General features: G+C 40.9%; 1 protein-coding gene across 7 annotated transcripts in view; it reads left to right on the top strand.

Moving 5' to 3' along the window:
• LOC143738540 (RIMS-binding protein 2-like) overlaps window positions 1-21,334 on the top strand; it is a 138,974-nt gene that overhangs the window by 97,632 nt on the left and 20,008 nt on the right. For 6 of the 7 annotated variants that reach the window (XM_077230537.1, XM_077230536.1, XM_077230535.1 and 3 more), the window contains 9 exons: window positions 4,246-4,457; window positions 9,302-9,408; window positions 9,524-9,633; window positions 10,589-11,476; window positions 14,926-15,077; window positions 15,950-16,444; window positions 17,762-18,271; window positions 18,712-18,870; window positions 19,228-19,998. In XM_077230537.1, the coding sequence (XP_077086652.1) occupies window positions 4,246-4,457; window positions 9,302-9,408; window positions 9,524-9,633; window positions 10,589-11,476; window positions 14,926-15,077; window positions 15,950-16,444; window positions 17,762-18,271; window positions 18,712-18,870; window positions 19,228-19,998 (3,404 nt within the window). The remainder of the gene's footprint in view (window positions 1-4,245; window positions 4,458-9,301; window positions 9,409-9,523; window positions 9,634-10,588; window positions 11,477-14,925; window positions 15,078-15,949; window positions 16,445-17,761; window positions 18,272-18,711; window positions 18,871-19,227; window positions 19,999-21,334) is intronic. The other variant, XM_077230540.1, reaches the window with a different exon arrangement.

Genomic DNA, 21,334 nt, shown 5'->3' with positions numbered 1-21,334 from the left:
ATACAAATGTCATTTACGTCTTTTCGTTTATCAAGAGATTTAAACCGTTGTTTCTGAAGAGTGTGCATGTGCGAACGCGCTCTACCATCTAAGAACGAGCCTATGATTGAATCTGGAAATAGATCAAAATAAATGAGAAAATTTTGAAATAGTCCTCAGATGTCATGTCCGTAATTTATAGCAAAACATCTAGCATTAATTTGATCTCAACAGATTCATTAAAAGAAGTTATTACTCCACCACATGCGTGACATCATTAACCAACGTGGCTGAACGACCAATTTGCGACAATATGGTTTCGGGAAACAATCAGGACTAGCTAGCTGATTTATTCAACGATGCAACGTACTATGGTAGTTAAGCGTCGAGTTACTTCGTTGTATGGGAAACACACCCCAGTTTAGCTCCAACCGACTCCAACTCACACATGCTTGGAAGTTTCTAGTAATCCTGAAGACCTTGATTAGCTGGATCAGGTGTGTTTGATTAAGGTTGGAGCAAAACTGTGCAGAGCTGTGGCCATACAGCAATTGAGTTTGAGACCACTTTCCTAAAGGGACCTTTGCAAAAATAAAAAATATACAGAAACTTTTTGCTAATGCTACAATGCTCAATCAATAGCGAGAAACCGTGCCGTAAAATGGGCTGATGACACAATATGGCCGTGTGCATGGTCCTATTTGCCAAAAATTTAAACAATTTTACCAACCCGAACTTCTGAATGGTCAGCCCAGCCAAAAAAAATGCTTACGAGTGTATGATTGGATCATTATTGCAGTGATTATAATCTTTCTAGCTTGTTATATGTTTGGCAACAGTTCTTCTAACCCTAACTGATGGAGTGTGTAGCTTTTCATGTCTTAAACAACCATGTAGGAAGACACACTGTCTGACAAAGCCAAGATTCATCGGGCTCAAATGTTGATAGAATGGTTGGGAGGAGCATGAAGAATCCAGGTCCAATTTAAGTCTAGAGCTTAAATTCATTGAAAGTCCTTGGGGATGTGCTGGAGGAGACTTTACCCAGTGCAGAACTCTCCTGCAATGGCAATACAAGATCTTGAGCAAAAAAATTATGCACCTCTTGATGGAAATAAATGTTGTGATGTTATTTCCATCAAGAGATGCATCCATTTTTGCTCAAGTTCTTTTCAATTCAATTTTCTATCATAATGCATTCTGGGTTTGCCTACACACTACAGTATGTTGCCATAGAATTAGGCCAAAACTTATCGTTGTATCGCTGCTGCCTACCTTTTAAAGCAGCTTTTGTGTCAAGATCACACCTATGATGCTTTATAAAGCTGTCTAGGTCAGCAGCTCACTAGGTTTTGAAACGCAGCGCAAGTACTGTATGTGTATCCGAGAGATCCATAAGTGGATTCCATCTGCATTATCCCATCTTTTTCCAGGCACAAATTCTTCTTGGGAAGACATCGCATTCTGGAGTTTGGAGGGTAATGAAGCCCTCTGTGACGCCTCTGAGCCTGGTACTATTTAACTTGGTTTCATTCTAGGCTGTGTTTGTCTTGAATGGAAGACGCCGCATGAATAATACATGGACTGTGACCGTGGGCAGAAGTGGTCACATTCATGATGAATTTGTAATACGATCTGTCCTGAGCTAGAGCTGGGCGATATGAAAATATATAACCTCAGAAACAAGTCGATCATACCGCCCACCCCTATCCTGAACCATAAAATAATCCTCTATGTGATGTTGTACACATTCTGTGTATTGACGATGGTACTGTTTGCAGCTCTCACCTGGTTAATGTGAGGTTTGTATCGGTATTTGTCATTTGAAAATGATCACTTACATAATTGGTAGGACATTGCATGCCTCTTAGCTTTGTGAGGATTTGATTGGCTGCTTTATTCTGATGGACCAATCAGAATTCACTATCGTGATCTTTTCTCCCTGACAGCTGCTGCTTGACTATGTTCAGAATGGTATACTACCATAGTACTTGTACTATGTTGATAATTGGACACTTACTAAATTAAGCGTGCAATCTAGTGAGGTCATGTGGCAAAAGTATGGCATACTATTGCATGAAATGGCAGACTGCTTCATGTACTTGTTTTAAAGTCCCCCTGCAGTCAATAATTAAAACTCATCTTTTATAGTTTTTTGCTATGAAAATAATTTCGTCATGCCCTAAAATAGCTTGATTGTAACTCTACACCCTTGCATCATTTTGTATACCTGCCCATGAATATGCAAATTAGCCCCCGCCTCCACTCACTCACCCCAGCTTGGATTACCTGATCCACTCGCTCAACTTTATTGTAGTAAAGGCTACACAATGGCAAGTGGAAATATAGGTTTAATTCAGTCATATATGTTTGAAGCAGAAACTGATTCAGAAGAAGAATAGTGAATCATACAGTCTCGTCTACAAGTCCGTGTATCAGAATGGTAATGCGTTTTATGTATTGTTCTCCACAACGTCGGACTCATAACGGTTACTGATATAATCAGCTTTTTGTTTGACTACGATATCAAAAAGCTAATTATGTGCTGCTAATGTTACACAAACCATGTTCATGTTCGTCATCTCAGTCTGCCTTCTAAAAATCTTCTTTGCTTTGAACATCATAGAAAGTCAGTGGAGAAAGGCATATAGTTTATCATAACATCGTAATATACATCATATAGCCTACATAATTCACCCGCTATATGTCCCCAATTTATCCTGTCCCCTCTTAAAGGTGTTCTTGTGCTCAATGATAGGAATAGCCTGTGACAGGATTGGCCACATGTTTGTGAATGAAGGAAACAGGAGCGTCTTTGGTTCACTGCAGAAAATACTCAGCAATAGTGTTGACTTATAAATTTACACATGGTTTTTCTTAAAGCATATTAAAAACACCACATAGACATATAAACAACATTAAAACTTGATTTTCTCCACTGGGGGTCTTTAAAAATAGTACTATATGCAGTATGTACTGCACAATCTGCTGTAAGTACTCCATTCTGAATCCCAACATAGTCCTAATCTTCTACTGTATATGTGGATGCATTATTATGTTTATCATGCAACTCTAACAGCATGTTTACATGTTATCATGCACTTTTGTGTTTTTATTTGCCTCATTCTCATTAATCCACTTCAATATAAGAAAGTCTTTTTAAAGTTGCTGATGGAAATGCTCAGTGAAATGGCTGAATGGCTCAGATTGCCATTCATTTTAAAGCATACAGCGATGAATAAATGTAAGCAGAGGGACGAGGGGAAGGATGTGTACTACGACCGGCATGTAGATCACAGGGTGACTAGAGTCACCAATACACACAGATAAATCAGACAGAGACATAAACACATGCTTGTAAACTCTCAAAGCATTATGTGTAGACATGCATATAAATGTTTATCTAACTATTGTTTAAGAACATAGCTTGTATGCAGGGCCTAAAAATGAACGCCAAGTGCCTAATGCGAGTAATGAAAATGTGTCAATCGCCTGTTGGCCGGTAATATTGTCATTAATTCTAGCAATGCAATGTTGTAAAAACATGAACAACGCTTTGGCACAGTTAACAGGCCAGTAGCCTAAGTTTAAGCCTTGCCAATTGAAATACTCAAGTGCAACAAGACGTGAAAGAGAACTTGATTCATTACTCGCTATGTGTAAGTTTTCTGTGCACAAACATCCAAAGTGCATGCCCAGAAATTTGAATCTCAGACAGCACACAAGCACTGAATTAAACTATTCTTGTCGCTTGAAGATCCTCCTAAACATAGTCAGTTATTATGTGTTAAGTGAACATAGACAGTAGAGAGACAAAGCATATTGTATTAGTATATTGGATCCGTGTTTCTTTAAGTGACACCAGCCTAAAATTCCTTCTGCCGTCTCTATAATTACATTAATCAAACAATAGACAAAGACAAAATTCACTCGCTGTTCTTGACTGAATAACTTTTGTAACTTTAATAAGGATTAATCTTTGTTTAGTTTAGTACAGTGAAGAGTATGCGGTATTTTACATTTGATTACTTCATTACATTTCTGTACCTGAAAATTTTGTTATCATAACTGTCTGTTTGTGAAAAAACAGCTTCATGGCTAGTAAGAAATATTTACTTTTTTAAAATAATTTTCTTAAGTCACCGGCCATTGGCAGGTGTGGGAAGAAGTTAGTTTTAGGCCCTGCTCGTATGTGCTCCATTGAAGAAAGTCAGTCATACTGGTTGTATTTCCCTACGCTCATTGCATGCTCTCTGTCTCTGTTAGATGTGGCTGGCGTCTTGCGGACGGTCTCCACTCCACACGCGGCTGAACTGTCCCGTCCCGAGCGCTCACCGACCACCAAACATCGAGAGCTGCCCGTCATCAGTGTAAAGTCCGGCTCCACGTCCAGCCCCAGATCTGAGACCACGCACCTCTCGCCCAGATCCACTGGCTCTCGCCCGGCCAGCCCCCGAAAGGCCAGCCCTACACATGAGGTGAGAAAAACTACACCACTACACACACAACTGAAACTAGCATGAAGAATTTATAGAAATTGAATTAAAGTCAAGTCAAGTCACCTTCATTTACATTTACATTTATTCATTTAGCTGACGCTTCTATCCAAAGCGACTTACAATTGCTATATATGTCAGGGGTCGCACGCCTCTGGAGCAACTAGGGGTTAAGTGTCTTGCTCAGGGACACATTGGTGTCTCACAGTGGATTCGAACCCGGGTCTCTCACACCAAAGGCATGTGTCTTATCCACTGTGCCACCGCCACCCCTTTATATAGCGCTTTTAACAATATGGGCCGTTTCAAAGCAGCTTTAGAGTGATAATTGGAAATTAGAGTAACAGAGATTGTTTTGGCTTTACAGCAGCTCTAGAATAAAGTTATTGTCCAGCTAAAGTTATTTTTGATTGATTCACTTCCATCGCAACGATCATTAGTTATTAACTTACACGACACCGTTCTAACAGAAAATTCTTTAATGCATTTCGGCCGCTCATTTGCATAAAACAGTGCCTGGTGGCTCTGTTAAATAAATTGTTAACTTAAAGGGTTAGTTCACCCAAAAATGAAAACATTAATGACTCACCCTCATGTCGCTCCAAGCCCGTAAGACCTCCGTTCATCTTCAGAACACAGTTTAAGATATTTTAGATTTAGTCCGAGAGCTTTCTGTCCCTCCATTGAAAATGTATGTACGGTATACTGTCCTTGTCCAGAAAGGAAATAAAGACATCATCAAAGTAGTCCATGTGACATCAGTGGGTTAGTTAGAATGTTTTGAAGCATACATTTTGGTCCAAAAATAACCAAAACTACGACTTTATTCAGCATTGTATTGTCTTCCGGTTCTGTTGTGGATCCGCGTTCAGTGACGCTGCTGACGTGTGTCTGGTGCGCCCGAGCTTCGTTTACAGTCTGAGGGAGACGCACGCTGGAAACAAAACAATCTTCACAAACATGTCTAAGATTTCCACACAGAGGAAGACTTGCATTTTTTTGTCCAGCCATATTTATTTGAACCCGAATACACGGACGCACCAGATACACGTCAGCATCGTCTTACGTCATCAGCGTCACTGCAGACTCGTGAACGCGGATCCCCAACAGAACCGGAAGACAATACAATGCTGAATAAAGTCGTAGTTTTTGTTATTTTTGGACCAAAATGTATTTCCGATGCTTCAAAACATTCTAACTAACCCACTGATGTCACATGGACTACTTTGATGATGTCTTTATTTCCTTTCTGGACAAGGACAGTATACCGTACATACATTTTCAATGGAGGGACAGAAAGCTCTCGGACTAAATCTAAAATATCTTAAACTGTGTTCTGAAGATGAACGGAGGTCTTACGGGCTTGGAGCGACATGAGGGGGAGTCATTAATGACATCATTTTCATTTTTGGGTGAACTAACCCTTTAAGTTAAATTTATTTTATTTCAGTTAGTTGCCCATGTTATTTAAATAAAATGAATAAAAACTAAATAGACATATTTATTAAATATTTATAATAAATATGATTAATAAATATTTAAACCTTAAAATTAAAATATAATTCAATCAAAATAAATAAAAAATGTTTGAAAATGTAAAAAAAAATCTAAATATTAATAAATGCTATTTGATGATACTAAAATAACACTGCTAACAAGTTCATATCTTTACACTGGGTCGGAATAAACTGGGACTTGTTGTAAAAAGGTTACAAACTTAGACACATTAGAGTCATTTCTTTCACTCCACTTTTTTCTGCAGAATTATCTAGAATGCAGATCATTTGTTGGATTCTTTCTGGATTTAAATTCATGAATGGCAGGGTTGAGTGTACCTTCAAGCTTTTGTTTGATGTTTAGCTGTGAAGTTTAAAAACTGGCCTGGGTCAGACGCTGTTATGAAGGTTGTAGTAGTTGTAAGTGGTTATCCATAAAAGGTTTTACCCTTGAGCTATAAATACTGCATGCATGGGTCAATTTACTTCATACTCACAGAATCACTATACGTAGATGATTTCAGCTGCTGACTCTGCAAGTTTACTGAGGGAAAGACCTGTTGTTATCATTATTATTTGCTAATAAACGTTCTACATGTAGATGCTGGTATTTTCCAGTGGTTACATGCATAAGTAAATAAGTGCAATGTATGCATATTTTTAAGTAATTTAGTTAAATTGACTTTTGGAGTTTTGCTCATGGTTTTTTGAGGATGTGGGTGTTATGCAATTTGTCCATCCTGACATCTTAGATACACAAAAGTTTTGGCACTCACCTTTTAATTCTTGAATTCAGGTGTTTCAATCAGGCCCTGTTTACACCTGCTATTAAGATGCGTTTTGCTCGATCGGATCACAGGTAGACGAGGGAGACACATTCACGTTTACTCCTGGTGTTTTAATCCGTCTCTTCTGTCCACTTTCAACCACTTCTGTCCTGATTTTTTCGGGGGGAGGGTCTATGGACGGGTAAATGTTGGGCTTTTTCAGATCTTTCAATCTAATGGATGAAATAAGCTTGTGGAATTTAGCTTCAGTTTCTGCTCTGACAGCCACAAGACCAGCCGAACACTATGAGTGTATGTTAGAAATCAGGAATGGAGAGAGAACATTGTGTTTGGTACGTTTTTCCTCTTCAAACCAAACTTGGGTCTCCAGCCGACAAAGTTTAAATCCCGTCTGGCTAATGCGCTTCCCATGGTGTGTACATTAGGTCAGTAGGCGGAGAGAAGACAGTGTTTTGTGGCTGTTCGAACACATTCGACTACATGAGGGTCTACACCACGAAAGCAATCCGGTCCAATGTGTTTTAAACTACCTCTGGAAGTGAAAGTGGACAAGCTCAAAACGTTTTAGACCCTGTTTACAACCTGTATTTAGCCTGGTCCACCTGTGATCCAATCGACAAAAACGCTTCTTAAGGCGAAACACGGCAGGCAAAAACATTTTTTTTTTCACTGGTCAATTTTGAGATTTTGGGATATTTGTCTTCAATAACATGTCTTCTTTCAGACTTGTGGTGAAAAAAAACCAAAATACACATTTAGGTCTTTATTTTACTATACTTTGTCTGTTTGCGTCTGTAGATGTCTCATAAATTCATCATAAGTTGGCGTTATAAATCATCCCTCTGCTCCGCGATCGCGATCTGCACCCTGTCATCACACACCGTTAGAAAGCTCTCTCTCTCGTGTACAATACAGCCGGATCCAAATATGGTCATTTCCTTTTTATCAGCAGCCAATTGTGAAAGTGAAGGCCGGATTTAACTCTAAATGCACAATCTAATTTTACAATATTAAATCTTTAAAGCCCGTTTTCTCAAAATGACTTTTCTCTCATACTCCAAGTCCGAAATCTCCACTTCAGTAACACCTATACGTATATGCACCAAACTTTCCAGTCTTGTACCTAGTTATATTATGAAGACATTTACAGAGGGATTTGTAAATATATTATTCCTAGCCTGATTTATATAACATTTTATTCAAAAAAAATTTTTTTAAGGCTATTGACAGTATATTCTGATTTACAGGATAACAAAAGTAGATATCCATAAATCCCTCTGTAATTCTTTTCCCATCTAATATGTGAAATCAATAAAAAAAATTTTTGGAACCGGGCTTTATCCCATATTCAGATTTCGTTTTTTAAAATATATGCAAATTAGTGCATATTTAATTAGATAATGCCTAATTTGCACATTTAAACATAAAATTACAGAAAAACTTGTAATACATTTTTTTCTCATCTTAATGTAGGTAATCAACTGGGAAAGTTTCATGGTGATATGTGCTAGTTAAAAAAATTACCTTATTCACCTGTAGTGTCTCGCCTTAATACCAGGTGTAATTTGGTGTAAAAGTACCAGTTGTATTACCAGGTGTATTACCAGGTGTACACCTTAATACCAGGTGTAAATTAGTGTAAAATGCATTGTCACAGGTGTATAAAATTACCTGCATGACTGCATTGTACCAACTGTAAGTTTGGTGGAGGGGGGATTATGGTGTGGGGTTGTTTTTCAGGGTTTGGGCTCCCTTACTTCCAGTGAAGGGAAATCTTAATGCATCAGCATACCAAGACATAGTGGACAATGCTATACTTCTATCTTTGTGAGAACTGTTTGAGAAAGGCCCTTTTCTATTCTAGCATGACTGTACCCCAGTGCACAAAGCAAGGTCCATTAAATCATGGCTGGATGAGTTTGACGTGGACGTACTGACCTCAACCCGATCAAACACGTATGAGATGAACTGGAACGGAGATTGCGAGCCAATCCATCTTGTCCAAAATCAGTGCCTGACCTCACAAATGCTCTATTGGATGAATGGGCAAAAATTCCCACAGAAACACTCCAAAATATTGTGGAAAGCCTTCCCAGAAGAGTGCAGCTGATATGGCTGTAGAGACTGAAAGCCAACTCAATATAAATGTCTATGTATGAAGACTGTTAGAATGCAATGTCATTACAGTCCCTGTTGGTGTATAGGTCAGGTGTCCCACTCCTTTTGTCCATACAGTGTATATTCCATAGTGTTTAATTGGAAACACAACCTTTTACATCAACAACAAAACATCTGGGAATTAAAAGTATATCCGTTTTTTTGTTTTGTTTTATAATCCTACCTATGCACAATTGTATGGTTAGTTGCATACTATTATTTGCATTTAATGGTTTAGATTAAAATGGATTTAACCTGCCGAAGAAGAGGTAAACTTTGTTTTGGATCCAAATCACAATACCAAATTCATTAATTTTTCACATTTCAATCATCCTTTTAATATTTAATTAATTTCATATTGAGTATTTGTGTATGCGTGTTTCAGGTTGACACTGCTAGTGAAGTTGAGGAGCTTGATATTGACGTTTCTCCAGCGCCGTATTCGATCAGTAAAGGAGCAGCTAAACTCCAGGTCTTCATTGCACGTTACAGGTAAACACCATTATACTTATTTAATGATTTCTGCTTTCAGCATTTACTAAACTACCACAAACATCGCACAAATTACACACTTTAAATGTAGGCCTGTTTTTATTTCGAAATGCAGCTACAATCCCTATGATGGTCCTAATGATAACCCGGAGGTTGAGTTGCCCCTCACAGCGGGAGAGTACATTTACGTCTATGGAGACATGGATGATGACGGCTTCTATGAGGGTGAGTTTATTCATTGATTTAATTGAGATAAATGAGACCAAATTAAATGTTAAAAATTCCCAGTAGATGCTGTAAATGCACTGAATAAAAAACAGACCTCAGATTTAAAATATATATATATATATATATTTTGGACTAGCATTAGCTGTTGAAATATTTTTTTACTAGACTAGTGAAAAATAGACGTGAGCAGACTTTTTTTATTGATTAATTTTTTTTTTTATATATATTTTTTAAATAAATAATAAAAGGTTTTCATAAATGCTTATATGTATATATGTGTGTGTTCGTGTATGTATGTGTGTGTGTAAGTATGTGTGGGTGTAAGAATGTGTGCATGTATGTATGTATGTATGTATGAGTGTGTGCATGTCTGTGTGGGTGCATGTATGTGTGTGCATGTCTGTGTGCATGTATAAGTGCGTGCATGTCTGTGTGCGTGTATGTATGTATGTGTGTGCGTGTCTGTGTGCGTGTATGTGTGTGTGCGTGTATGTGTGTGTGCATGTATGTGTGTGTGTGTGCGTGTGCGTGTATGTATGCGTGCGTGCATGTCTGTGTGCGTGTATGTATTTGTGTGTTCGTGTGCATGTGTCTGTGTGCTTGTGTGTCTGTATGCAGGTGTGTATGTGTACGCGTGTATGTCTGTGTGCGTGTATGTCTGTGTGCGTGTGTGCGTGTGTGCGTGTGTGTGTGTGTGTGTGTGTGTGTGTGTATGAGTGTAAGAATGTGTGCATTTATGTATGTATGTGTGTAAGTATGTGTGTGCATGTATGTATGTATGCATGTATGTATGTGTGTATGTGTGTGTGTGTATGTATGTATGTACACTATTTGTACTAAAAGGTCATTACCAACTACTCAATACACTCTAGCATTGTGGTTCTAGCACTTTAAATTTCCTTCAACAACACTACCAGACCTATAACTAACACTATTGTGTTAAACCATTTAGGCGAGCTGATGGACGGTAGAAGAGGCCTCGTTCCCTCCAACTTTGTGGAGCGTGTGTCGGACGACGACTTCATGAGCTCACACCCTCATCAGGCGGGCGATATGTCCCATAATTCCTTCCAGGAGAGCAGCTTTCACAGCGGCAGTGAGCGGCTGCACCAACACCACTTACGTTTCGCCCACAGCGCCTCCGAGAGGACGGAGACCTCCACGACAGCCTCAGCTCCCGCTGACAATGCCAAAGCCAACCCCACTAACCCTGCCCTGGCCGCCCCGCTCACCAACGGCTTAGACTTGGATCTAGAGGATGTGGGGGTGGACACTGTGCCTTACCCCCGCAAGCTAACACTAATCAAGCAGCTAGCTAAGAGTATCATCATTGGCTGGGAGTCTCCGCTAGTCCCGTCCGGCTGGGGTTCAGTGTTTAGCTATAATGTCTACGTGGACCACGAGTTGCGGATCAGCGTGCCATATGGTACCCAAACGAAGGCCGTTCTGGAGAAGCTGGATTTAGCACAGAAAGCATATCGGATTGCAGTGCAGAGTCTGACGGAGCGCGGGAACTCGGACCAGCTGCGTTGCAGTATCCTCGTTGGGCGGGATGTGTGCGTGGCGCCGATTCACCTGCGCGTCGAACGTGTAACGGCTACCTCGGCCAGCCTGACCTGGCTACCTAGCAACAGTAACTACGTGCACATTGTGTCTTTGAATGACGAAGAGTGCGAGCTGGTTAAGGCGGGATGCTATTCACTGTGCCTCAGTAACCTCACACCCAACCTGAATTACAGCGTTAAAGTGGAGGCCAGGCCACACCGCACAGCCTGGGAACTACCGCCGGAGTGCCGAGAACGCAAAACCGCAGTGACCTCTTTCACAACTCTGACTGCAGGTGAGATGCAAAGATGAGACTGGAAACTAGTGTATAAGGGCTTTAACACCGGGTAGTTCTAGGAACTTAGGCCCCATTCACACTACTGCGTTTTAGTTTAGAAACGGAGAATTAAAACTTATATGATCTCCGTCCACACCAGCGTTTTAGCTGCATATTATATTTAATTGATCTCCGTTCACATTAAAACGACTGAAAACGCGAATCACGTCACCATTCACCTACACTGGGCATGCGTGTGCCGGTGTAAACAGATTGACTGTTCCTCAGATTTCGCTGAGGTTGATAAGTGCCAATCTGGACATTTGAAAGTTTTCGCACCATTCCTCAGGAACCACAACTTCATTGATCAAATTATCCCACCATACGCTGGTTCTTCCCGGCTTAACCCAAAACCGACGCTCCATGTACGGTCCATACCGCCGCTACACACGGAGTCACAGATCGCTGGAATAATAGCTTGCCTCCGGCGCATGTACAGTTATAGCATTGTAAAATGCAGAATTTACTTGCACTAGCGTAACTGGTAGTCCAGACTGTTGCTGTATGTTTTCTTCCGTTGTATGACCCAATCAGAGAGCCGAGCGTGAGCCTCTGCGTCATTGTTTCTAAAGTCCTCTGTTTTGACCCGTCTTCACTAAAACGGCCTCCGGAGATTCAAAACAGGGTCGGCAGCGTTTCTAAACTTCTCCGTTATAGGTCTTCGTTTTTGCCGTTTTAGTCTGGACGGGAGGTGCAAACGTAGCAAAAGGTCTCCATTTCTAAACTAAAACGTAGTAGTGTGGATGGGGCCTTATTTATAAGAACTAGCACCAGGGTGGTTACCCGAGAACTAATGGTTCCCTTAGGAAGGTTTTCCTGGTTGCATTTGCATCGCCAGTAGGAACTCTGAAGTAATGTAAGCCGTGCTTATTGTTGTGACTTTTATTTTGATGGCGTTGAGAGCGCCGAGGATACAGTGCATCTCATTCTCCATGTTCATTATGCTGGGTACACACTAAAAGATTTTTTACATCTTATAAGATTTTCAAAATGTGATAGACCACAAACATGAGGACAAAAAATCCTAGATTTAACCGTTTTGCTCCTACAGTGTGTGGTGTGCCATGATGTGACAAAGACAGCACACCACACACAAACAGTGTATATTTATTTGGTTAAATGTTCAATACGCCTATAATAAAACCATGGTTAATCCATCTTTCTCTCTCTCTCTCTCTCTCTCACACACACACACAAACACATCATGTGTACTGGTACACCTATCCTAATATGGAACGGTTTTTATTCTGAGCTAATTAGATTTTCTGTCACCAACCTATCCAACACAGAAAACTTTTCAGAATTTTTAAATTTGAATAAATATGGGTCATAATGTAGGTCAAACCAGTAACCAGTTGTAACCAGCGTCAGCCAGAGCCTGAGGAAACGGTGCTCGCATTCTCCATGTTCATTCGTTTACGATCTGTCTAACAGTCCTGTTATACGTTCACATGCGTTCGGCCAATCAGCGTACAGTAATGTCCCTGATAGTTCCTATAATGCTGGTTTAGACCCTGCTCTGAAGTAGGAGCTAAATAAGTTCCTCCAAGTGGAGTTCCTAGAACTAAAATCGTTCCTAGTTCCTGCGGTGCGAACACGCCAAAATCCGGGAACTTCCGCCAATAGTTTTAGGAAACTATGAAAAGGTTCCTCCGGTGCAAAAGCCCCTTATGTATATGGTACTCAACCAGAATACGTATTTTGTTACCAATTTTAAATACCAAAAATTGCTCTTTAACCATAGACTTCTACAAGTTATCAGGCAAACGTATCAAAGCGCATTTTCGCTAGTAGCAGTCTACCTTGCATTGCCAATGGGCTAGAATTGACAGTTGCAGTCGGAGGAGAATCTATAAGATAATCTGTAGTTAAATTCTGCATGAAACATAAGTTATGGTTAAAATAATATAAGTTGATCGTATAATAAAAAATAAAAACTTCCCTATTGTGACATATATCCAAGTGAAACAGCTATTCAAACTAGAAAAAATGTGGGGCGGGGCTTGATTTTGTCTATTGGGAATTGATTGGATGGTTGTGGTTTGCTATTGGTGGATCTCATGTGAGTGACAGGTTGTCCTGCCCTCGCCATCAGAGAAGAGAAGAGATGTCGCTGCAAAAGGGAGGGAAGTTAGTTTGCAATTCACAATTTAAAATGATGTGCACAGATAAATAATTTATAATAATAAACACTGCAGTATTCCATTAGAAAAATGGAAGAATTTCATGGTGACTTAATATTCAGGAGCAAATTTGGTAATACTTTATTTTACAGTCCAGTTCCACATGTACATATTATGTAGTATGTATTTGACCCTGAACCTAACCCAAACCCATGTAGTTACCTTATATTAACCAGTGCTTTTTTAAGTGCACGTAATTGACCTTATGTGTATGCACTTGTTGGAATTCAAGCAGCATAATAAGCGTCAAGACTTATATGCTATATGTTAATATTATCACCACATTATTTGACAAGCGGTGGTTATAGGCATTTTGGTTGACTTCCTACTTTACTAGTATATGAAGTATATGGAATGCTTCTAGCTATTTTGTTGCATTTCAGAATATATCAGGATGTAATTCATAATATAAACTGCATAATGGATTGGCATAAACTAAAGAGTTTAAAAAATAAGGCTACGTTCACACTGCAGGCTGAAACGACCCAATTCCAATTTTTTTGCACCTATGCGACCTGTATCTGATCTTTTCATGACAGTCTGAACGACACAGATACGAACTTTTCAAATGCGACCCAGGCCACTTGGGTATGTGGTCCAAATCCGATATGTATCCGATCTTTTGGAATGCGACTTCAATCTGAACGGCCAGGTCACATGTATCCGACCTGCACGTCATTGATATGCGACAAATGTCATAATTCTGCATTGAAGTAGGCGGGAATGAGAAGATAAACAGCAACTATTTCGGACGATGCTGAGACCAGTCAATGGAAGGGAAGCAAGGTTTCTGATTTAATTAATATTTGGGGCGACAGCTCTATTCAGGCCATGTTTAGCTACTTCCGCAAACAACAGGTGACGTCGTTGACCGGTGAGTACTCTTCTGCGCATGCGGGTCACTTTTAGGTCATTTCACTTTCACGTTCACACAGGAGATCACAAAAGGTAGCATTTAATTGGAAATGTGAACGGCCTTGCAAAAGAATCGGATTTTTGCAAAAAATTTAAATTGAGCAATGAGCATAAGCCCCTGCAGTGTGAACGAGGCCTAAGAGTGGTTGGAGACATTAGCTAAAAGAAAAACTGCATTGAAATGCCAATCACTGATGAAACGCTCACAATAAGACCGGGAACAACATGTATTAAGAAAGAGTCCATTTTTATTTTGTGTTAACTTCAACATTTCTGTGTGTGACCTTTGACCCTTTGCTTTGTCCCTAGGTCCTCCTGATGCTCCTCTGGATGTGCAGTTGGAGCAGGGCCCGTCTCCGGGAATAGCTCAAATCAGCTGGCTGCCCGTTACTATAGATGCTGCCGGGACGTCCAATGGTGTCCGAGTCACTGGCTACACAATCTATGCTGACAAGAAGAAGGTGAATGACTGTGACCACCAATATGCATAATCTTAACAAAATAACAAAAAGTCATCTGAGAATAAGTCCACTTTATATTTATATACTGTATAACAATACTGTATAAATAATATTTTAGATAATATAAAAAGCAATTAAAAATGTGTATAAAACAGGCTAAGCGTAAATGTAAATTTAGTTTACACATATACAGTGAGTGTGTATATATATATATATATATATATAATATATATATATACATTTATATTTATGCTTAGGATCTAAATGTTTGCGGTAGTGTTTGAAACTAGATGAATGATAAATTGTATGATATTCTTTATAAAACTAAAATTCTAAAACAAAAAACATATGAAATACCCATATAATGGTTAAGGGGAATCTTTAAGTGCTCATCATATATGTTCCTTCTTCAGTAGTTTAAGGTCCTCCTTAACACGGTAGTGAACAGTCTCAAAAGCGCGGTTTGAAATCGCTGGTGTTTCTGACGTCACAAACTACCCTGTAACCAATCAGATCAATGAGTGTTTGTCAACAAGTAGATCTCTGAGTTGCTGTGAGTGAGTGGAGGCTGGGCTAATTTTCACATTCATAGAACTGCGTATACTAAATGAGGCAGGGGTGTAGAGTTATATTCAAGCTATTTTAAGGCATGAAAAAAAAATCAAGGCAAAATCAATACAAAAAAAATATTTCATTTTGGTGATCAAAGATGAGTTTTTAGGGATAAAATGATTGACGTCAGGGGGACTTTAATAGTGTGCCCTTCATGAATGTCCGGAGTGAGCAGAGCTTAAATCTTGATGTTTCTCAAATTTAAATTCACAAATTAATTTCAGTGTTCATCATGACTTAACTTTTGCTTCTGTCTTCAGGTATTAGAGGTGTCGTCTCCCACAGCAGGCAGCGTTCTGATTGGTCCATCTCAGATCCAGACGTTACAGGCGGCCCATGAGCTCACCGTCCGAACCATGTCAGCTTTTGGCGAGTCGGTGGACTCATTGTCGGTGAATGTGCCCGCCAAATTGCCTGCCATCATGTCCGGTGCCTCATTGCCTCAATGCCAGTCTTTGCCAGCTACCACCAGTGTCCTCATGGCCAGTGCCAATACAGACCCTGCTGTTTGTGCCACTTCTCTCTCTGCTGCCAAAATGCCCATTCTGCCACACGCTGCTACACTAGACGAGCACACCATTGGTCCTGTTCGGGGAGTTTATGTCAACACTCCCAAAACAGTCACTCGTGAGGTGCCTCCTTCTCCTGCGTCCTATGTAGAAGCCTGGGCAAACCCAACATCAACTACAACACTGACGACTACAATGGCAGCACAAGAAGCATTGTCACTATGTGCCTCGCATACTAACTCAACGGTGGGTCTCAACTAAATGTCATCTTGTCTACAGTTTTAGTCACTGCTCTGTGCAAGTAGTCTTTTGCCAAACACTTAGAGCCCAAAAAAAGTGTAAACATATGTGTTTTTTATTCTGTGGAACACAGAAAAAGATGTGCATGTATGCTGTCGAGATCCAAAATTGATAAAAAGGAACACCAAATTTATCATAAAAATAAACAGTAGTGTTGCATAATGAACAGACCATTTTAGACTGTAACTCTGGGGTGTCTTCTCATGCCCTATTTATAAATAGTCAAACTCAAAAGAGGTTTGAGAACTACAGAGGAAGTAAGACTTAAGTTTTATAAACCATGTAATATATTCCCCTCAGTTCATTTTCTTGTTTGGAAAATAGCCAGGACATTCTACTTTTTTCAGATCTGATTTTTGGTTAAGACCAGTAACTTTTTGAAGCCCTGATCTAAGCTTTAGCCACTGCATTTGGTCTTACTCGACCCACTTCTATTTCGATTCGAACGGGTCTCTCCGGCATGGCAGGCAGGCACACTAACAAGTACGCTAAAGACCACAGCCTCTAGTTTCAGTTATAAGCACAACTCTAGAGGCCAAGTTTTACACTCACAGCTCTCACTAGATTGCCTCCATTACACTAACCCTCTAAACCTTACTCCCATCCGGGTCTCAGCACCAAATGTAACTGGTTCCACTCGACCCGCTCCGAGCGGGATTTGAACTGGTGTCTCAGGCATGGGAGGCAGGCTTGTAAACAAAGACACTAAAGGCTGCAGCTTCAAGTATCAGTCATAAGCACACTTCTAGAGGCCGAGTTTTACCCTCACAGCTTTTACTAGATTGCCTCCATTACACTAACCCCTCTAAACCTTACTCCCATCTGGGTTTCGGCACCAAATGCAACTGGTTCCACTCGACCCGCTCCGAGTGGGATTTGAACTGGCGTCTCCGGCATGGGAGGCAGGCTTGCAAACAAAGACACTAAAGACCGCAGCCTCTAGAGTCAATCACTAACATGCCTTTTGAGGCCAGGGGAGTGAGTTTTACACACACCACTCTTACTAGCTTTGCTCTGTTGCACTCACCCTCCTAAACCTCACACCCATACGGGTCACGGCACCAAATGTAACTAGTCCTACTCAACATGCTTCGCGCTTGCCTCCATTACACATTAACGCAAATTTCATGTAGAGTATGATGTAGAACTGTTTCAGTTTATATATATTGTCTGTGTGCAGAGATATTGGATGTAACGTTTCTCTTTAGGGTTGGGAATGAGTATTATATCAGTTTGAGTTGTAAAAGTGTTATCCATCAACAGGTGAGTGTATCTGCACCCATGGTCACACCTGCGGCTGTGGTCGTGCCTGTGCCTGTTGCCACACCAACGTCCATGGCTGTACCTGCTCCCTTGAACACACCAGTACACATGCCAGTGCCCACGACTGTGCCAGGTCCTGTGGTTGTGCCAACATCTGCCACCATTCCTGTACCTGTTGGTGTACCTGCATCAGTGCAAGTGCAGTCCAGTGTGGCCCCTACAGCGCTTTACCCCAGCAGAGAGACAGACAGCCCAGGAGTCCAACGTCCTGTTGCCTCCCTCTCCGAATTCCTGGAGGATCCACCTGCCAAACTTCATACACCGCCACCAATTTACACATGCCCCAAGGTTAACATCCCAGGAAAGGACCCTCTTAATATCCCAGATATGCACCCACTGAGGCCTCCCAATCCATCGCCTTTTGAGTCCGAGCCTGAGGAGGACAGAGAAAACACCAGGCTTGTGTCCATGGAGGAGTTCCTACGGCCTGTACCTCAACCTCGTATGAAGGTCAGTTTCCAAACCAAATCAGGAGACCATATGTGTACCTGTGCAATTAAGATCATTTTACACTGCATTCTTTTTGAATATCTTTCTTTCAGAGCTAATCTTGATATACAAATTTGTTCCATCAGAGAAACACCCTTTGATGCATGAACTGTGCGTGTTATTACTCTGATGTGAACTGATGTGTAACATTATGTGTTGTGCTAGTGCACTGGTGTCCAGTTCTGCTCCTGGAGGGCCATTGCCCTGCAAAGTTCCAACCCTAATTAAACACACCTGAAATGGCTCATCAAGGTGTTTGGAATTACTTGAAACTTCCTGTTGGAGCAAGTTGGAGCAGTTGGAATTAAACTCTACATTAAGTTGGCCCTCCTGGAATGGACACCCCTGACCTAGAGTCTCAGAAACCTGTTGAAATTGTTGTTTCTTTTGTACTCTATCAGGTATATGCTGGTGGTCTTATAGACCCTCCCCCAGAGTATAATGGGGAGAGCAGTCGGTCTGATCTGTCAGACATACTGGAAGAAGAGGAGGAAGATCTATACTCTGAGACTATCACTGACGTCCCCTCCAGAGGTTATGGTACATCTCGTACGGCAAGGGTATGTACATGCACATGAACACGTAGTATTCCTCATTGAACCTTTGGACAAAATGCTGAGTCTTGTTGCGATGTAGCAAGTTCTGATTGGCTGTAATTGTGCTGTGTGATACAGCATTTTTGCTTTTGGTGTGGACAGGCAAATTACTCAAGTAGAAACTTGTTAGCGAACAAAGTTAGCCATACTTTTACGTTCTTTCTGTTCTTATATTTCCTCTGTTGCATTTTAATTTTCTTGTTTCTTTTTCTTGTTTTCTTCTATTTTCAACTTTTGACACCAAACAAAACCAACCTTTTTCCTCATCTGTATGTTTTCAATCTATCGACTTGTCCATTCCTACTTCTAAAACAACCCCAGTGTGAAATGTGGGAAACTGATAGTGATGAAGAAATTTTGGAGAGGATTATAAAGCTCCCCCCTCAGGTCTACCACAACAAACAGCTCTTCAGCATCCCAGAAGTCACGGAAGAGGAAGACAACTCCGAATCAGAACCCTATACTAGACATTCCCCAGGCCGGACTGCTTCAGGCAAGGGCCGCCAGACTGGACGCGAGGGTTGCCGACATTCTCCCTTCCACCAAAGTCATGGACATAAAACTGAATCTAAATCGCCCGTAGTGAGGTACAAAGGGACAGCACCAGTCAGGACTAGACCCAGAGTGCACTATGCTGACACAGTGGACACCATCAACTATCAGGATGAGGACGAGGAGGAGGTGGAGTTGGACTCTGATAGTAGCCTGTACGCTGGGCCTAGTTCTGGAAGTGTGGGTGTGCGCCGTACAACGCACAAAGGACATGGCGATCGACTCAGGAGAGAGGCCTTACTCCGTAGCCAGATGTCTTCAGATCTCTCTGGCATTATGGCATCTTCAGGAATAGGGCAGGGACCTTATTTAGTTAGCAAGACCGCACCCCGCGTGAAGTCGCCCACCGGACCCTCGACAGAGATTGACGTAGAGTATGGAACTGATAATGAAGAGGAGCAACAGCTGTTTGACCCTGGAGAAGTGGTGTTAGACCAGATGAGCTCTGAGTGGTGGGTGGAGGGTGGTAACAATGAGTACCACAACCTGCCCCTGACATGCAGATCCCAGCCAGAGTTGCCCCCAAGCAACCGCTCATGGGTGGGTTGTCCTCTGTCCATCTGTCTCCTGCTGTCCCTTGAGACGCTCTCTTTGAGAAACCTGCCCATCCCTTTAGGAGATGGCTTAAACCTTTTGCGTCCTAAAAGCAAAGATGAGCGCTGGTTTGCATCCACATCATTTGCTATTCTTATCAGTTCACTGTAACTTAACTTGCTTCCAACTTGCAGTATCATAGTTGGAAGGCTTAGAATGTTTTCTTGAATTTAGGAATGACAATCTTAAGAAATTGAGCAATTCTGGTTCTAATTCCACTTAATGATTTCATCAAGATTCCTTTTAGTAATTTGGAGATAAAGTGGACAATATTATTGCATTCACTACCCTAGCACCTCTGATATGTATATTGCATGTTAAGTTGTTAAGGAAGAATGCAGGAAGGAAGTTAAGGAAGGATGTTACAGAACTATTAATGTAACTGAAAGTCTGAACGAAACCAAATGTCCGTTCTGAATAAGACGTGGTTCTCGATTCGAAACTCTACATGGAGTTAGCATTTCAAATGCATTCATTTACCACATATGATGTTAAGTGGTTATTGTGGTACATGGAATTCCACCAAGTACACAGTGACACCCAACACAAATTTTTCTGTGGATGCAAAAGGTTTGAGTCTGTACATCTGGTTCCTTGCATTTGGTTGTGTACCCTACACCCTTTCTCCCAGTCTCTAGTCAAAGCATTGTCATATTTGTAGTTGTGTAGCTGACAACACTGCTCTATGTATTTGTCCTACATCTTACTGTACTCTTTCCAGTCTTCAGTTAGAATGTTGCTATGCTAAGGCCTTGGCTTTCCATTACCGCTCAACAGGTTTACTTGCTCTAGTGCATCCCCTTTCCTTGATATTAATGGGATGCTTCTTGCCCCACATGTTGTCAAGGTTGTCTAGAGACTGCTTAAGCGGTTAAAGCAGAGACGGGACAATACAGATGTGCTGTTTGAAACTGTATAATGTACCTGCAAAAGGGATCTCCTTGTTGTTGTTATGAAGAACAACCCTAAGCGCTGCTGCTTTTTATCTGGAATCAAATGTTGCTTAAACAATAGTTTTTACGTGTCAGTGTGAGTGTGTGTTTGTGTATTTCAGGGCTCCAGGCTAATTGCTGATTCAACAAAAATGTTTGCATCATTTGCATCAATCTACAGTATTTGCCATTAGGCATAGACACCAAAACTTCTTATGTGGCTTCTTTAAATACTCTAGAAAGGTGCACAAACACAGATGCAAATACTTGGCCAATGCAATCGCAGTCAGTTGTAAATAGCTAGATAGCTTGAAGCTAGAATAGTTTTGTAGACAATGTTTCAGATCTTT

Source organism: Siphateles boraxobius, unplaced genomic scaffold, assembly GCF_051911475.1.
Source record: "Siphateles boraxobius isolate OS27281-9 unplaced genomic scaffold, OSU_SipBor_1 149, whole genome shotgun sequence".
Lineage (NCBI taxonomy): Eukaryota > Metazoa > Chordata > Actinopteri > Cypriniformes > Leuciscidae > Siphateles > Siphateles boraxobius.
The sequence above is the reverse complement of the archived record's forward strand: the minus strand, read 5'-3'. Positions and strand labels throughout refer to the sequence as shown.